Raw genomic sequence first — 20,000 nt, 5'->3', positions numbered from 1 at the left:
ATGGCGGACAGAAAAAGTGCTGACGGACAGGCAAAGCCAGCTCAATAGTTTTCTTTAACAGAAAACTAAAAAGACTGAAGCTGTTATAGTGAAATGTCTGCAAAATGTATGTCGTGTAAGAATAATTGAAAGGCTGAGAAATTTGGAAATAAGCAGAGGCTTCCCAAGTCTTTTAAGTTCCAAGCAGAGGAGACTGGAAGAGAGTCCACACTTGTCAATGGTCAAGTATGATTCAGAGGATGAGGAGTAGGTGATGAAGAACAAGATTTACGTTGAGGCTAAGTAGCACTGGTTACCTTAGAAACTACTAAAGTAGAAACAGTAGGGTGGTAGGACAACTCTTGGCCACAATAGCCAGAAGAGAGCTGGGAGTAAATTAGGAACTCTTTGTCAAACAGAAAAAGAGTTTCTCCTGAACAGTGGAAGTCTGAGGGAGAGTAGTAGCAGGTCCTTTGATGAGACAGAGGACGTGGGATGTCCTAGGAAATGGTGATGCAACTCATGAGTGCGAACTCGCCGACTGTACCAAGTCTATAGAAGGCTTAAAGAGAGAGTAATCAGCCTTAGTCACTGCTCTTGTGGGTTCAGGAGAGGTAAGGTAAGGGATCTCAGCTGCAAATATTGACCGAAGTGCCATGTTAATAGGGAAAGAATTAAATTTCTCCCAAGTGAGGCCTGGAAGCAGCAGAAGAGACAAAGGTATTAGAGAATCATAAACCTCTGTTACAGTGCTGGTTGGCAGGGATAGTGGAGTCTCAGGCAATGTAACTGCAGTATATATTATAGTTATAAAAGTCAAATGTGTAGAGGCTCAAAGAAACAACGTGGAGGCTAAGAGCATATTAACTGGCGAAGAAGGTAAGATTGGAGAAGATACTGAAGTCGGTGAATTGCAATCTACTCATCCGAAGATGAATCATCAGCAGTCATAAACTGATCCTGGTACACTGAGAGTACTCTCTCCTCCAGATTATCAACAAAAGAATCATCGGAGAAGGTTCTAGGTCTCTGATGGCGTAAAAGTGAAGTAGGAAGGCACAGGTGAATGGGAAGTTGGAAAAATCTTGTGGCACAAAAACAAAGGTTATAGAGGGCGATGAGGTAAGAGGGATACCCCTCCCTGGAGTGGCAGGTCGAAGACATTGGATGGGATTTCCAAGAAGGCATGTCTTCAGCAGGCAAAAAAAAAAAAAAAAAAAAAAACTGTAGGAGTCGACTTATCAGGCAAAGACCTGCTCTGTTAACTCTTAATCCTCTTGGCATGAGGATGGATCATGGAAATAGCGACCTCATCTGAAGAGAGTGTAGTAGCCACAGCACGGCTCAGTAAGAAGAATTAGGGCTTACATGTGCAGAGGTCTCTTTTCTTTAACGTTTGTAAGCTCTCCTCTTGGGCGTTTTTGACCTCTCCTCTTGGCATAGAGAAACAGCTGATCAACAGGCTAATTCCCACACTGCACAAGACACTTTGAATCCGGGTCCTTATTTAAAGTACATTGTGGTATAATGAATTCACTTAAAATTCCCAACAATGATACAAACACAAGAAATGGGGAATCATCACAAATTATAGTCAGAAAACATAATAAATACCCACAACATCCATGAAAAAACAAAACAAAAATAAATCATATCCTTAGATTAATGTCACAATACAGTGAAAATTTCATTCAAGTAAAAGAGTGCTAATAACAGAAAAGTGAGAGCTGAAGGCAACCTGTTACTGTTACAAGAAGAACAACCAGTGATTTGAAACAATTATAAATGCTAAAATTCATTAGTGAAATAGGGCCCTGTCTGGAATGATCTGTGGTCATAGAAGGTTAGCCATGGTAGCATCATAACAAATGCCTCCAGATGCAAAGTCCAGTTGCCCTCTCTCTCTCTATCCATGATGAAGTCTTGCAAAATTTCCACCTGATCCATACATAGTGGCCGCGGTCAGAAGTCTGGTTTGTCCAAGAACATTCTCAGGGTTGTCTGAGTGCATTCTCAAAGTCCTTAATTAGTTTTATACCTTTGCATCGGTCAGGGCATTTAGCAGTTGGCCCATTACAGAATGGGGTCTTCTCTAGTATTGCCTTATCTGTTTTGCTTGAACAGCTGGGCATTGTTGTGGACAAGCGCTTTCACCTCCAAATCTTGAAATAGGCCTCTTCACTTTTTGTAACATGAATGCCATGGAAAAAAAGGCAATTTTTGCTTTAGATTACCTTAAATGCAGGACCAGTATCACCAGAAAGAATTAAAAGCATAAAAACATTTATGTAATTTATTATAACAGGACATTTCAAGATCGAATAAACTAACACTTTCCTACAGTCTTGGGAATTATGTTCGTCACCATCCACAAAAATGTAAGGATACACCATGTAATAAGCCTCTGTTGTTGCATTGCAAATGAATTATCGTACATTTTAAATCATGATTTGATGATAATAATACTGCTAAATTTTATTACCGAATTTGGTGATGATATATAGTAGCTTACTATAATTTCAAGATTCTCATTGTGAATTAGTCAGCGACCATGTAAATGATTGCTTATTCATGTTGGTTGAGGAGTGCAACCTTACAGCCTATATTTGGAATTTGGGCACCGCATCAAATAATCATACTTCATGAATATTGTATCTGATAAGGTAGGTTGCTGGAGGAGACAAAAGAAAATTGTGCATTTGTTCGTTGTTCTCTTACTCCTTTTGGGAGAACATTCTCTCTCTCTCTCTCTCTCTCTCTCTCTCTCTCTCTCTCTCTCTCTCTCTCTCTCTCTCTCTCTCTCTCATTATATTAAATATAGATTATATATACATATACGTGTATATATAAACATACGTGTGTACAGATAGACAGACAGACACTGTCTCTCACCTGTCTTGTTTCATATGTGTTTTTGTGTGTGCATATAGTATGTGACATAAACACACACACATATAATCTCTCGTCCTACCATGTTTCTTTACATTTATTCCGTTTTAACTGATCAGCTGTTGCTATAATATATATATATATATATATATATATATATATATATATATATATATATATATATATATATATATATATATATATATATATATATATATATATATATATATATATATATATATATATATATATATATATATATAAAATTTTAAATGTAAATATTAAATGTAAATAAGTATGTGTGTGTGTTTGCAGTGGTGGGGGTTACTGACGATCTCGAAAATTAGGCTAAGTCTAACGTGTTCCAACTGATTATAATATGCCAAAGATCTCTCTCTCTCTCTCTCTCTCTCTCTCTCTCTCTCTCTCTCTCTCTCAGGACATTATTCTTATAACCAATTCTAATGCAAATGAGCATTTTGTTTGTCGATCAACTACTGAAAAATTTGATGGATATATGATTTATATATAAAATATATACATATATATATATATATATATATATATATATATATATATATATATATATATATATATATATATATATTTATATCATACTCCTTTTCCCTTGGAAACGGATGCCTCCAGAAAATGTTACACTCTCGGTTTCCATCAAGTATCGATGGGATGAGGATGTTAGCCCCACCCCCTGCTTTGTGGATACTAAGGAGGCTTATGTGCTGATGATGTTTGACATTTCTTGCTATTCAACGGTCCAAATGACAGACCAGACCTTTGGTTGCTTTATTTTGCCTATCAAATGATCCGCGTTATGGCGGATGTCATCTTAGTAAAAGTGGGTAATTCTAACTTCATGGGTTGTAGGTCGCGTACTATATGTTAGCTACCAAGGAAACCAATTGTGCATAATTATGCATTAATGTTATGTTAGACTTTACGTAAATGACAGGTGACGGGAATAGATACCATCTCAAGATAATGTTTTTAAACAGGGCTAAAGTGATTAATGATATAAAAAAAACCTCCCTGTAGTGGTATCTAATGTTACAGATTTTTAAGCGGTAATTGAAAGAAACAATTAGACAACAGACATAGTAAAATATCTGGATTATATTAGTGGAATGGACGCAACCGCTGTTACAAAGAAATCGATCATTTCAAACACGCTCAAATTAATTATTCCTACCGAAGTCAGTGGCATTGCAGAGACTATCTTTTTATTTAAACTTTGAGTCAGTCTCTACTTTTTCTCGCCAGGGAAGCTCCTCAGGAATAAGGGAATATAATTCACGTTTCTTTCCATTTACTTATCATCAATTGTTATTACGTAACCTTGTGTTTCTTTGGAATCGAATGTTTTACTCTATAACGTATTCATTCCAAGTTAAACAATTTTACGCTATTAAAAAGCGAGAGATTGGGGGAACTGGTGTGTTGTCATGCAGAGAGCAATAATATTCCAGTAGTGCGCAGACCGAGTGGCATTCTTCTGTTGTTGTACACAGGCTATGCGGCATCAGGTTATTGAGTTGATAAATATTGAGGATTTGCTTGCGAGCTTTGTTGTCGACCGTGAACTACTGAAAATTGCGGTGTATATGAGCTTTTTGTTCGATATATATATATATATATATATATATTTATATATATATATATATATATATATATATATATATATATATATATATATATATATATATATATATATATATATATATATATATATATATATATATTCTTATCAAGAGAAGGAGGTTATAGGTTAAGATCTACCGCATTTTATTTTCGAAAAGGTTTGTGGTTTCTTCCTTATTTAAGTCTCAAACCAATGGAACAAAGAAAAGTTAAGATCATTGTCGAGCATTGGTAGTGAGAAATGGCATATTGTTTTAAATTAGTAAACACATAGAAACTATATATATATATATATATATATATATATATATATATATATATATATATATATATATATATATATATATATATATATATATATACTGTGGTTTAGATGCTGTTGTTTTCCATTCCAAGAACGTTTTAAATTAGTCGTAAAAGCTTCAGGATTGAAGTGCATGAGGCGTTTGCAAGTGGGACGTGTTTTTCTTTTATTTCAATCCACTTTTCCTCTGTTTTCAGAAGTTGAAAGGATATTGATGATACTGCTCAAAGAGGCAATTGTGAATGGATATTACCTAGGCACTGTGAATTTGACTGCCATGATAATAATGTATGTGGTTCATATATATAAATATACACGCATGTATATATATATATATATATATATATATATATATATATATATATATATATATATATATATATATATGCATGTATGTATGTATAACTGAATCACGAAAATATGGAACGTAATGAATATATAAATAAAGACAAAATCTACGAAGGAAAGAGTGCTGCAAGGCCTTTCGACTTACAATCCTTTACTTAGCAGGACTATAAGTCGAAAGGCCTTGCAACACTCCATTGTTTTTCTTTCCTTCGTGGATTTTGTCTTTATATATATATATATATATATATATATATATATATATATATGTGTATATGTATGTATGTATATATATGTATGCATACACACACCTATATACATACATTCATATGCAAACTGAGAGGTCTGTAGCCAGACAAAGTCTACTGTATGCAAGTCCAGAGTGAACCAGAATCTGTTGTTTGAATATAACAGTATATCTCTAAATATCTTCATTATTATGCTCGCTGATGATTCACAATACCTTATTAAATGATCAGACGCTTCACGTCAATTATTGTAATTGACAGTGACAGATCTGAGTTGCCTTTGATATTGTGTAACGCATTTTAAATTGCATAAACAAATGCTTAGTTATCTCGTGATGATTTCGCCGGGCGTCGCTTGTTTACAAAGTTGGCGATGACTTATTGATATCGTTTCCTTCGTAAAGAATCACTGAATAACAACACGTTTCCAGATTTAATAATAGTGATAATGTTGGCTACTCATTTAGTGTGCTAAACTGCAATTGAGGATGTTATTATTATTATTATTATGTCGAATAATAACAACTCATTTCCAGATTTAATATATTGTATATATAATATTAATAATGTTGGATATTGATTTAGTGGGCTAATATGCAAATGGGGATGTTATTATTATTATTATTATTATTATTATTATTATTATTATTATTATTATTATTATTTGCTAATTTGCAAATGGTGATTATATATATTGTTATTATTGTTGTTAATTTGCAAATATGATTATTATTATTATTATTATTATTATTATTATTATTATTATTATTATTATTATTATTATTATTATTATTATATTCGCCTAGGAAGTTAAAAAAAATGTTAAATTGGACAATGATGGGCCCAGTAAAGTTTATAAAGAAAGTTTTTAAACAATCACTACCTACCTGGTAGCATAATTGGCACATTCATCTCTGGTAGTTCTCCAGGGGAAGTAGGCAGGCCTCTTATAATTGAAGACGATGATCAGGTGATGGAACCCATCTGCCTCGTTTTCCATATCAGTTTCTCCTCCTGCGCCGGGATCGTCAGCACCTTCTCCTTCCACTCCTCCTCCTCCGGTTCCTCCTCCTCCTCCTCCTCCTCGACCATCCTCGTGTGAGGTGAGAGCCAATCTTGGAGGACCGCTTGAAGAGCTTTGCAAGAGCTTTTCAAATCTGGTTCGAGATGCCCTGATAGCTTCAGCTTTCGGGGCAGAATCGATATTCTGGAAGTAATGTCGTCGAGGCCCTCTAAGGACGTCTTTCGTATTTTTCGCTCCTCCGGGCCATCTCTCCTCCCCATCATCATCATCCCCATCCTCCTCTTTTTCTTCCCCTCCGCCCTGATCTTCTTCCCCGTACTTGGGGCCGAAGTCGCCGAAACTCCCACTCCTTCTCCTCCTCCTCTCACTTTCGTCCCTGTCATCGCCGTCGTCGGGAAAGCCTTTGAAGTTACGGAGCTCGAGTAAATTGAGTTTGCGTTCGAACGACTTCTGCTTTTGGCCCGTCGGCCGTCGGAAGTAGTCGGCACTGACGATGTCGCCCCCGCCCAAGTAGCTTTTGAAAATGTCGTGGCTGTTAGTCTCGATTTTCACCGTGGGTTTCTTACCTGACGGTACTTTCCGGCCGTAGTACCTGTTCCTGTAGACGGGAGGCCTCAACAATTGCCCGCGAACGACACTCACTTTCTTAGCCTCGCCTAAAAGGTGGACGTCCTTTTTAACGTAGTGGGACCTCTCGGGCAGTTCTTTCTCAACGGTTAACAGCGCCCTGTGAGGGAGGAGAATGGAGGGCGTGTGCAAGAAGAGGAGAATGAACGAAATCCCGGTGGAGGCGGTGAGGAAGGCGAGGAGCCTCTGCTTCCTCCTGAAGAGTCGACACCTGAGACAAGAGGCCGCGGGTCCGCGTGGGTCCCCACAGGCTATATTCATCACTCTAACACCAACACCGCCGAGTCCGACACCACCCCGGTATCCACCGACTCCGCCACCTCCTCCACCAACACTGCTGCTGCTACTCCTCCTACTGCCACAACTCCTCGACGCCCCTCTCCACCTCTCCCTCTTCAACACTTCCAAACTATGCAACATTTCACACAACCAACCGATTCTTTCCATGGCTCTTGTATGTGAGGCGCGGTTACCTCGTTATCCACTGATTATCTGCTTATGGCATGGGACCTGTAATGACTTTCATTGCGTTTTACCGGCATGAACTACGTACGTCATTTTTCAAACAGTGCCAGTTGATATTTTGGGTAGGTTATATTACTATGTGGTCGTGATATTATCACCGTAGTTATGAATACAGTTTTTCTCACTCATTCTTTCTGTTTTTGTGTGATTTTCCATCTTTCAAACGTTACGTAAATGTCATACCTATCCCATTATTCGCTGTCACTGGGCGTTGGCGCCAAAATTTTTGTGTACGCGAGCGGGAGAGTACCACCGTTCAAAATATTTCCCGCACGCGTCGCGAGAGGGGACTGGTTGCGCCTGTCTACTCCCAAGCATTAATCCCCTCTGGATCTTCGTTTTCTAATCCAGGAACCACAGGTAGGCACTCTGCTGGAACTTCCATTTTCTACCGCATGCGACGTCTGGGGCCAATCACACGACAGCTTTAGTCTGCGCGATCAGGCTGGCCGGGTTCTCATTGGCACAGACGACTGCTGGCGATCAATTAGAACGAAATCAGTGACATTTATAGTGGTTGCGATCAGACCCCTCAGGAAATGTGCGTTGTTGCCGCGCCACTACACAACGGGAAGGAAGGAAAAGATGGTCGCGTCCTGCGTTTGTTTCGTTAGAGGAGGGAGGGAGGAGTTTCCGTCTGCCCTCTTTTCGTTAAGAGCGTCGTCGGGTATACGGTTTCCGGGCCATTTCGGCTCGCATCGACGGCACTCTCTCTCTCTCCCATGGTGGTGGTGGTGCTGCTGAAGCTGCAGGTACAACAACAACAGCAGCAGCACCAACACCAGCTCCAGCAGCCAGCTGTCCCAGGCGAAAACAACGGCTGAATTATTGACCGGATGAACTGAAACTCTCGTACCTCTCTCGAAGATCAAACGGCAGGAAAACGCACGCACGAACACACGCACGGCTCACCGCACTCTCTCTCTCTCTCTCTCTCTCTCTCTCTCTCTCGCGCGCGCGCGCTCGTAGTGCAAATATACACTTGTACGCGCACGAATAGACTTGGGCAAGTATTGTACATTAGATCGTGGGCGCGCATAATGGCGGAGGAGTAAAATATGCAGTCCCGATTCTCAAGCATTTTTGTAAACCCTCATCTGTGCGGTGAATTTAATTTCCGTCAAATTGAGAGATGTTGTTGGGGGGAGGATTTATTTAACTTCTTTCGAGTAAAAAATCGTAGGCAATGCAGTGAAAAAGGGGAAAGCCATTTTGGCGAATTATTTTATAATTTGGGCGACGATAAGGACACTTCTGCATTTCTAGAGGCGAGTAAGCAGTGCATGAAAAAAATGAAAATATTTCTCTCTCTCTCTCTCTCTCTCTCTCTCTCTCTCTCTCTCTCTCTCTCTCTCTCTCTCTCTCTCTCTCTCTCTCAATTCGTTTTTATTCCCCTCAACATCGGCTTAAATTTACATAAACAACAAACCTTGTATACTGGTGTGTCCATTCTTCCCGGAAATTATTGCCTCGAAGAACATTCCTTTTGGATTACGTTGCTAAGGTTATTGTGTGTAACTAACTGCTCAAGTGGAATGTGTCTTGCTTGTCTTGATGGAAAATGCAGGCATGTAAATGTGTGGTTGTGTGTGTGTAGAGAGAGAGAGAGAGAGAGAGAGAGAGAGAGAGAGAGAGAGAGAGAGAGAGAGAGGTTTTAGAATATTTGGCCCATTTGGGTTTGATGTATATATGTATGTATGTATGTATGTATGTACATATATATATATATATATATATATATATATATATATATATATATATATATATATATATATATATATATATATATATATTAGACTGTGCACACACGCTTTGCTGAAAAAACTATCATCATTACTCCAAGTTGTTGAAACTCTCTCTCTCTCTCTCTCTCTCTCTCTCTCTCTCTCTCTCTCTCTCTCTCTCTCTCTCTCTCTCTCCCCTAGGAAATAAGGAAGGCATGAACTCGTGGTTACATACAAATTATACACATATTATATGTATAAATGTATATATTTATCTATATACATATTTATATATGTATAGTTTTTTATACAAGGTCTTCATTAGACCTTGCTGTGTACACCTGAATGTATAATGTGTATGCACGTGCAAATGTAGTTACATAACGTGTGGATACATGTATGTCTGTGTGTGTATGTGGTAAGTGAGCTTGCGTGTATGTAAAGTAAATTATTGATTGGCAGCGTTCCTCAGGAGATTATTTGATTGTTTACCTGCGTGGATCACTTGGACACCCACACGAAAGGCTTGTTTATGTCCTCTCCAGAATAAGACATTCCGGTAAACGAAAGGATGAGGAGGAAGAGGATGAGGGTGAAGACGGCGTCCTCAGCGGATATTGATGCATCGGTTGGTTTGCTCCTTTGGAATTCGCTCTAACGATTCGCATCCTTCGATTCTAGAAGCGTCGGTTTCTGTCTTCTTGTGTCTTTACGTTTTGGGGGAGGTTTTTGTTTTATTTCGCTTGCTTTGTACTGTTACTTGTTATTGTTTACGATCTCCGTAATTGTTAAGGAATTAAAATGCTAAGATTTTATTCAATTTCATCGGTTTCAACGAATGTTTTTCTTGTTTTTTCTTCAGGCATTTCAAACTTATGTACAATTTTCTATGAGAGATTCAATTTCGGTGGGTATGGAAAATCTACTGATGTATTATGATTACGTTTTGTCAAGGGTATTACACACACACACACACACATACACATACACACAACGCCTCACTATATACTGTAGGTGGTTTAGCACTGTCTTTATTTCCAATTTTCTGTAAAAGAAAACTATTGTGCGTCTGTCCGTCCGCTCTTTTTTCTGTTCGCCCCCAGATCTTAAAAAATATTGAAGCTAGAGGGCTGCAAATTGGTATGTTGATCATCCACCCTCCAATCATCAAACATACCAAATTGCAGCCCTCTAGCCTCAGTAGTTTTTATTTTATTTAAGGTTAAAATTAGCCATAATCGTGCATGTAACAGCGATATAGGATAGGCCACCACCGGCCATGGTTAAAGTTTCAAGGGCCGTGGTTCATACAGCATTATACCGAGACCACCGAAAGACAGATCTGTTTTCGGTGGCCTTGATTATATGCTGTAGCGGCTGTACAGAAAACTCGATTGCGCTGAAAAACTTTGGCGTATTTTTTACTTGTTTTCTATTATGTTTACTTTTTCTGACTGCTAAGCTGATAGGCATCGCTTTCAATTATTGATCTAAGTATTAGCAGGGGCAGCAGACCCTTATGTTAACGTCTGCAATTTTTCCATCCGTGGATAATTCATGCCATTATTGTGTATATCATGTTTAGGCGTAGGTTACACTTAAAATGTAGTAGTCTATTGTCACAACTCAAAGATTTCGATTATTTTTGTCCATCCAAATTGGGCAAAACCAAACCAATCAAGGTTGCCATAGATTGAAGTTCCAATTCAAATTCAGCTCTTTATTCAGGTGAGTAAATATTGAAACATACAGTATAATGAACAAGAACATACATTTCTCTAGCAAAAGTCCTAGGTATCCGTTGGAACCTGTTAGGTATTAATTTATTTTTTCACTTGTCTACCGTCGTCAGTTTTTTTTTCTAATGCCAGAGGTGAACTCGAGTATCAGTCACTTTACTCTGACACACTCTATTTCAGAAGTAAATCCCCACAGTAGAATAAAGGGGGTGGCATATATGGTGAAATACTTATGTCAGAACGTGTCCTTTACTCGTAACACGTTGGGCCGACGGCTGTTAATGCTGTATAACTCATCACCAACTTGTTTACCTCTGGTATCTGACCCTTTCCTGACATTTAAAATCCACTTTAATCAAATGTTTCCGACATTTAGTAGTTCGGATCTTCATGAAATGCTATGTCGATTTTATTCATTTTCCTTCCAGCCCTGATAGTCTATGCTGTGACTTATAATGAAGAGTACAATGATCTACAGTTTTAGTTGAATTGTAGGAATTGCTTTGCACTACTTAGTTAAAAATATTAATTAGAAATATTCGTGAAAGTGGACGACTATTGATTTAAGAAGAAATACTTTAAACTTGAAATTCTTCCCGTGTGAAACGAAATATCTTCAAACTGAGATATTGTTGAACCTGAACCTAATCATAGGACAGTATTTTCATCACGTCATAAAATTTTGATACCTAATCTGTCGGTTCTAGTTCGGATTTACCGTATTTAATCCAGCTTGATCCCTCTCTGCAAAAGATTACGATGGTTATTAGGAATGTTCTCATTTAAAGGAAACGGCTTCCAAATATTGTTATCATTGTTACTGTAATCATATTGACAAAAGGGGCAGTAAATGTAAGAGAGGTGGTCCTACCCTAGGGACGTTAGTCATTGTTTTCAGGTTATACCAACATGACACAAACGGTGTTACCCACAGGAGTAATAAATATATGGGGTATTATTATTATTATTATTATTATTATTAGATTGGTAAAGTAAACGGTTAAACGTAACTTTTGTTTTGATATACTTTATGCAATTAGCTAGAAAAAAATGCCAAAAATCTTTACTATAGGATCCCCCCCCAAAAAAAAAAGACTGACCATCTTTGCTCGAAATGCAGCTTTATTGAACTTTATGTTTCAATTTCAGCCGACCACATTGGCATCTCTCAACCTGCTTTTAGCAAAGGGTCAGGTTATTGTTGATACCTCTTGCAGTAAATTTCGCATTAGGATGTTCCGCAATTTAAATCTCTTCCAAAAGTGATTTTTTAAGTACCTTCTAAAATCCTCTTCTATTCCTCCTCTTTTCTTTCCATAGATAAAGTTCGGAGCAGTTATCATGCCCTAAAACTCTTTTCTCATCTGACTTACTGTTGAAAATAATAAAATTGTGCCTTTTCATTATTTATTTACTTATAAAATAACGCTCAACAGGGAAATTTCATTAAGGCTGCCATGATAAAAGTACCCTATCAGACCAAACTTAGAGCAGCATTATTGCAGTATTTTAGGCTGCACGAAGTTAATGTAACTTTACGAAATATTAAAAATAACGAAGAATTCTATTAAAGATCTGGAATATGGATTATTTAGCAAGGGCTCCCCATTATCCTCCCATTATCCTGTCTCCACTGAATATCCTCTTAATGAATCAATGTAGACATTCATTTAAGAAGTAACAGTGTACGAGAAAACTTGTGTACGCGGACCTCCTTAAGATAATATGGCCGTTGGTCGTAAACTTCTCTTTTATGGGAACAAAGGACCCTTGAGAAAGTGAACCTGAGCCCCTTAGTTCAGGGGCATTTGCTCTCGATGCCTAAATAGCCCAGCATCCATCCTGCTCTGAGAGAGAGAGAGAGATATAGCGTTGTAGAGGCTTTAATGGCGCCATATATTTGGCCTTTCTTTATATATATTGTTGCGTTGTATTTTTGCGTTTGTTGTTTATAGGGCGTTGCTACAACAGCTGCTTTCTTGCAATATTGTGCCGGAAACATATTGCGTCGTTGCATCGGTTTCATTGTATTTATGGCCATATACGTTTTTGCCTTAATAGTTTGATGCCTCATAGATTCTGTTTTCTTTAAGCTTTTGTATTTTTGTTTTTTGTTTTTACTGGATGTAAGTTAGGAATAACGTCTCTGTAATACTTCACTAAGACGTGCACGTGTTAATATATCCATAACAGTGCATGAAAAATTATTGTAATACTTCTGTTTTTATTTAATCCTTTGTATTTTTTTTTGGTCATCTCAACGGCTGTAATTTACGAATAATATCGCGGTAATACTTCAACAAGGTATCCTCCTGTTAATACAGTCATATCAGTGTATGAAAAATGATTGTAATGCTTCTGTTTTTCTTTAATTCTTCGTATATTTTGTTGATCTTTCTGTCTTTAATTTAGCAATAATACCTCTTTGAATACCGTACCAAGATGTAAGTATGCTAATATATTCATGTCAGTATATGAAAAATTATTACAAATACCATTCCATATTATATTATTATTTGCTATACAAATCGTGTCTGGCACTTTATGGCATAACATTGTTTTTATACGTGGCTTGGCTTTTCCCCCGGGATACTGTTCGTTCTGTTTTTCCGTGAAGGGTTCTTTTCATATTGGTGGATGGAAAGTGAAATGAAATTTTTCTTTTAAAAAGAACTTTCCCAAGATTTTTTTCCCATTCTAAACGGATTCTTTTCTTCTTTACACGTGAGGCAAATTCTGTTTCTGGTGTCGAGCCGTTCACTAGATTTATTTTCTCACGTCGCTCCTTTTTTGTTTGTTTCATTGATTCCAGGTCCACAAAATCTTTTTCCCTCTCTGTTCGGGTTGCATTGAGCGGGCACTTAATTTTTCTCAATTCACCTCTCTTATCTTGACACTTTACGAAGTTCTTTTTCAGAACTTTCAGCAAAATCCCACGGTATACTGGACATGCATATATATATATATATATATATATATATATATATATATATATATATATATATATATATATATATATATATATATATATATATATATATATATATATATGTATGTGTGTGTGTGTGTGTGTGTGTGTGTGTATTATGTACTGTATGTATGTATGTATGTATGTATGTATGTATGTATGTATACACACATGACACACACACACACACACACATAAATATATATATATATATATATATATATATATATATATATATATAGATAGAGAGAGAGAGAGAGAGAGAGAGAGAGAGAGAGAGAGAGAGAGAGAGAGAGAGAGAGAGAGAGACATGCAGATGCTTGCTGTTGTGATTGGACATTAGGTGATGTAGTGCTACTACTGCTACTAATAAATACTAGTGATGCATATTTTATACATATTTACGCATAACAGTTCTTTTAAGTTACTAGAAAAGAGACATTGTAAGGTTAGGTGGTATTTTTTCTGGGTTCCAATATATATATACTATAAATATCGAGGTATTACGCGAGGAACTAACCCTGAAACTTTGTCTTTATTTTTTTTTTTTTTGCTGTGCATTTCTCTATACAATAGAACAATTGCCTTTTTAATGGGACATTTTCAGTGCAACCTTTATCTTTGGCAGGGCAAAAGATTACGATGTTATTCCTCAAAGTTCAGGGTAATGAACTAGAGATGCGATGCTGACATCCACAGATTATTTTTCCTTAATTTTGAAAGGGGGAGGGGGCTCTACATAAAATGAATCTTGCACTCTAGCTTAAAAAGTCAGAGGGTAAATCGTCCGTCAGCAGAGTGGCAATGAATATACTTTTATTCCTTCTACTCTGCTTCAAGAAATATCAAAAGCAAAGAGAAATGATTCTTCGAAGTCAGGTAATGACTTAGGTCAATTTAACAGAAAATATTAACTTGTAGTTGTACTGGTGAGTGAAAGACAGTTGCTTTGAGGCAGTTGCACCAGATTTTTTTTAGTGACTCAGGAAAATTCACCAGTAAGTATTAACTTATAGAAGTTACTGGTGAGTGAAAGACAGTTGCTTTGAGGTAGTTGCACCAGATTTCTTTAGTGACTCAGGAAAATTCCCCAGTAAATATTAACTTATAGAAGTTTTACTGGTGAGTGAACAACAGTTGCTCTGAAACAGTTACACAAGATTTCTTTACTATTTTTCAGTGCAAATACATAACACCTAGCTTTGAACATTATTTATATTGTCAGATGTTTCCTTCAACAGAAATAATCTATAACAGACTTTCATTAAATGGAAAGGCTGATTTAAAAACTATTTTTTCAAGATACATTTTTAATCAAGATCAGGAATTGTCAAAGGGTAGATACTGAAAAATTTCGCAGATCATAAATATTTTCATTGTACTTTCTTTGTTTTCTGGCTGTTCTTTGCGTCACAGCATTATTGTCTGCGTTTAGTTCTTCGTTATTTAGGATTTTTTGCCGTTTTATATATTGGACTGTTTTGGATTATTTTAGTTTTCCTTTGTGGACTATTTGTAGTTTTATGTATTGGATTGTTTTGGATTATTTTTGTTCTTCTTTTTGGATTGTTTTCAGTTTTATGTATTGGATCATTTTGTATTATTTTATTTCTTTTTTTGGGGGTTATTTGCAATTTAATGTATTGGAGTATTTTGGAATATTTTATTTGCAGTTTTATGTATTATATTATTTTGGATTATTTGAGTTCTTCTTAGATTATTTGCAGTTTTATGTATTAGATTATTTTGGATTAATTCAGTTCTTTTTTTGGATTATTTGCAGTTTTATGCATTAGATTATTTTAGATTATTTTCTTTTTGTGGATTATTTGCAGTTTTATGTATTAAAATATTTTGGATTATTTTAGTTCCTCTTTTTAGATCATTTGCAGTTTTACGTGAGACCTGACTCATACACATTTGGACATCAACTGAAAGGGATACATAGACACATACGTACATGAATTCATAATTGCATAAATGTAGTCACGAATGGCAATGATATTGACTTGAAGGTCTATTGAGAGAGAGAGAGAGAGAGAGAGAGAGAGAGAGAGAGAGAGAGAGAGAGAGAGAGAGAGAGAGAGAGAGAAATTAAATTGCGTTTTCGTGGGTGGTGTTATCGACGCATTAACATGCCATTGCATGCATCATGAAGGCTTTTTATTCTCCTTATTATTCTTTTTTTTTTTCTTGATAAGAGGTGTGAGGCCTGGAAGGGTGACTGAAACGACTAATTGCAACACGCAATATTCCAGTTGATGTAAGACACATATACACCACACGTGCATATATATATATATATATATATATATATATATATATATATATATATATATATATATATATATATATATATATATATATATATGTATGTATGTATGTATGTATGTATGTATGTATGTATATATACACACAATCCTTTTCCTTTCAGAGAAGGTGGCACCATAAATATTGAGTCTTGCGGTTCCTAGCAAATATGTAGGGATGTATTGGTTAGTTCCATGCCTTTTCTTAACCTTAAAGGACTCTGGTGCCTATTCACACCTTGGTCGACTGATAAGCGGTTGGTGGAATCGAAGACGGACCTTGCAAACGGGAGCCCCAAAGGTTTCCGTGGTTATGTGTTTATGTAAATATTGAAGTAGTGATATTTATTTTAAAAATTTATGATTGGGAGGCTAAGATAGATGTACAACAAAGTCCTGCTTATGTTGCTAATATTAACTGAACATATGGCCAATAACCTCTTAATGATTGAGACTCCTTAATAAGAGAGAGAGAGAGAGAGAGAGAGAGAGAGAGAGAGAGAGAGAGAGAGAGAGAGAGAGAGAGATCCACGCAAAGCCTTTCCATGTTGCACAGCATTATTTTTGTTGAAGGGTCTACCTTAGCGTTTGATCTATAATATACCTCTGGGCCGTTCTTTGATCATTCTGTTTCCGTTGCTAAAAACGCTGGTTAATTCAGTATTTAATAGGAGGTCTCGGGCGCCTGTCGAACTCCGATCTGAAACAGGTTCTTGCAGTTTGTATAGTATTTTTAACATTTTCTTGATTGAATATTCTAAAAGGGGTTAATTCGCATATGTTAATTCGAAGGTTGTCCTTTGATATACAGATTTTCTCTTTAGAAAAATATGCTGTCACGGATTTTACTTCAGTCTGATTAAGTCAGTAATATATTTTCCTGTATTAAACCACCCCGTAATTTGTTATACACGTTGCTTAAGTTTTTCCTTCTAATCACGAAGGAAAATAGTCTTTTTATCTGTTCAGGGTAACTCCTACGTTATTATTCAGATAGCAGCACCAATAGGCAGCAAATGGGCCTCGCTGTCAAACTTCTCAGTTCCAGAGGTCCTCTATTCCTCACACGGTTGGACTGTTGAACACCCTCCTTGAAGATGTCGTGCAATTGGAACTTAAGAAGTTCGAGCGAAGATGCAGTGCATTACTACCCTAATATTATTCTCCTCGCATTATTATAAATTCTCTATCTATTTATTAATTTGTCAATGTATTTTCTCTTTGTTCTTAATAAGTGAGATTTCTTCTCTCTGTATTTTCCTTTACTTTCGCTTACTTCTTCCTAATGAACACCATATTCTTTGGAAGCCTGAATTCCAAGTCAGTGGCCCCTGTGGGCTTTTTCCCTATGAATAGGTTTCATCTTCTGAATAATAATAATAATAATAATAGTAAGATGTAAAATCAGTGATCAATTAATGAAACGTAATTTAAATGCGCAGTTTGTTGTTATGAACGCCTTGTAAACTTCCACAATAACATACATCATGATGTTAACAGGTGAAAGAAGTATGAAATCAATATATAAGTAAACGTGTAAGGCAACGGATGGTTGGTATTCAGATCAGGGTTGTGGAATACGTCATTTGCTTGGTAAGCGAATTCTTATCGGCTGTGTACTCTGCGACACTTTGTCCTTCCGCTCTTGAATGTAACGGTACAGTGTTAGTTCCGACACACACACACACGCACGTACAAACACATAAATATGTATATATGTATATTATATGCATATATATAATATTTGTGTGTTTATTGTGTTTGTGTGTACGTGCGTGTGTGCGTACAGACGCAGATACCGGTTGTAGAATAATTATATCACTCGCCTAATGAAAGTCTTTCATGCTTCATCTTTGCATAAGTATATTTTTATACATTCATACATCCGCACGTAAACATGCACACGCCCACGCATTTACATCATACACACGTATGTATGTATATATATATATATATATATATATATATATATATATATATATACATATATATTTATTTATTTATATACACATACATACATTACATATTTATATACGTATATAATTATATATATATATATATATATATATATATATATATATATATATATATATATATATATATATACATACATACATGTATATGTGTGTGTGGGTTTGTGTGAGTCCGCGTTCTCTCAGCAGAGGGCCTCTTCCCTCACGCCGCAGGTGTAGTCTGAGATCTTCTACTTGTAGGAATTCCACCATACAATAAAAGCATTCTTGAACTGATCCCGTAGGTTGGGAGCTCTCAGCACTGTAGACTCAACAGTCTTGAACAAATCATCAGTAACCCTTGACGCGTCTTGCACTGACTCAAACAGCTGGGACCCACGACCTTTTCTTTATTTTCAATCCAGAGAGCTTTTCCTACTGCGCGTAATCTCATTAAGGCTATTCTGTCCTCAAGGCTGGTTTAGACTTTTCCGATTTTATACCCTCTTCGCCTGTTCCATTTGTTCCCCGCTGCCTTTGACATACCCCTCAGTTTTATTTTCCTGAGACCCCAGCTTTCTCACTTGATAGAGCAAAGAATAAAGTTGTATATTCTTTCTCTTCGTCTTTCTTAGCATAGGTTTGATCATTCTTGCTTTCTCTTTAGATGTATAGGTTTGAAATACCTCATTCAGAACCTGCTTGAATCTTATCATGTTTTAACTCCTGTTGCTGTCCAACTTACATAGAGTCCTCGCATAAGAAACCCTATAGTTTCATATATTAACTCCTTTAGCTACAGACATCTCCAGCCACAACACAAATATACCTGTCTACCAACAACTGTGAGTTTGTGTTTTTGTTTTTGCCTTAATTGCGGTACGAATTAGATATAAATAGGCGTCGCGCATATTCAGAAAGACTGGAATGGAGGAATATATTTATAAACTAGAAGTGGAGACAAAGCGATTAGTATCGTTATAATGTTTATTTTCTCTGCTGAAAGAGAATATTTAAGTCGAGTGTACGAGTCATTAGAGCATTTTCATAGTCAACATAGACTTTTTATTGTGTTTTTGTTTGTCATTATAAGTTCTAAGCGTTGGTCATTAGAAGCTAAAATATTATGTAGTTTGTTTTTTTGTTTGTTAAATATATTGCTTTTGAAAGAAATTTCTTTACCACACTTTCATTAGTATTTTTAAAATTAACTTTAATATACTCTTATATAATATCCAAAGCATAACGATTTATATATCTTTAAAATATAATTTTTTGTGAATCCTTAGATTTAAGTAATTGTGCTTTGCGGTTTTCGACAGCAAACTTCTTTTGTTCATTGTAACTATAATAAGTCATTTGGATCATGGGAAGGAAAGTTCTATAACAGAGTTACGGTAAAGAAAAGAAAGAAACAGCTGTCAGAAAATTGCCTGGACTACCGTAATTTGTATTAGGCTTCCTTCTGGGTGTGTAGCTGTATATAATGTTCACTATGCTCATTTATTTATCCCCAAGGCATCCCAAACAAAACATTAGCTACCCGTTCATTAACAGAAAGAATCGAGTAACCTTTGTGGGGAGTTCTTTCCCCTTACCTTCGGATTAAATCAAACATCTTGAGATAGATATAGGGCCACATAAAAACAAAATTGACACAGGCAACCCATCCCTTTCATGTATACATAAAAATATTTCCTTCTTATATATT

At 36.3% G+C, this 20,000-nt stretch overlaps 1 protein-coding gene and 1 long non-coding RNA gene across 2 annotated transcripts in view; one reads left to right on the top strand and one right to left on the bottom strand.

The window, feature by feature from the left end:
* Positions 1-8,415, bottom strand: part of LOC136850689 (uncharacterized) — a 54,503-nt gene extending 46,088 nt beyond the window's left edge. The window contains exon 1 of the mRNA XM_067124500.1: positions 6,309-8,415. Coding sequence (XP_066980601.1) covers positions 6,309-7,519 — 1,211 coding nt within the window. The 5' untranslated portion in view covers positions 7,520-8,415. The remainder of the gene's footprint in view (positions 1-6,308) is intronic.
* The window catches only part of LOC136850697 (uncharacterized), a 553,838-nt gene that overhangs the window by 313,205 nt on the left and 220,633 nt on the right, over positions 1-20,000 (top strand). The window lies entirely within an intron of this gene.

Source organism: Macrobrachium rosenbergii, chromosome 22 (genome assembly GCF_040412425.1).
Source record: "Macrobrachium rosenbergii isolate ZJJX-2024 chromosome 22, ASM4041242v1, whole genome shotgun sequence".
NCBI lineage: Eukaryota > Metazoa > Arthropoda > Malacostraca > Decapoda > Palaemonidae > Macrobrachium > Macrobrachium rosenbergii.
This window is presented reverse-complemented; position numbering and strand designations above follow the sequence as displayed.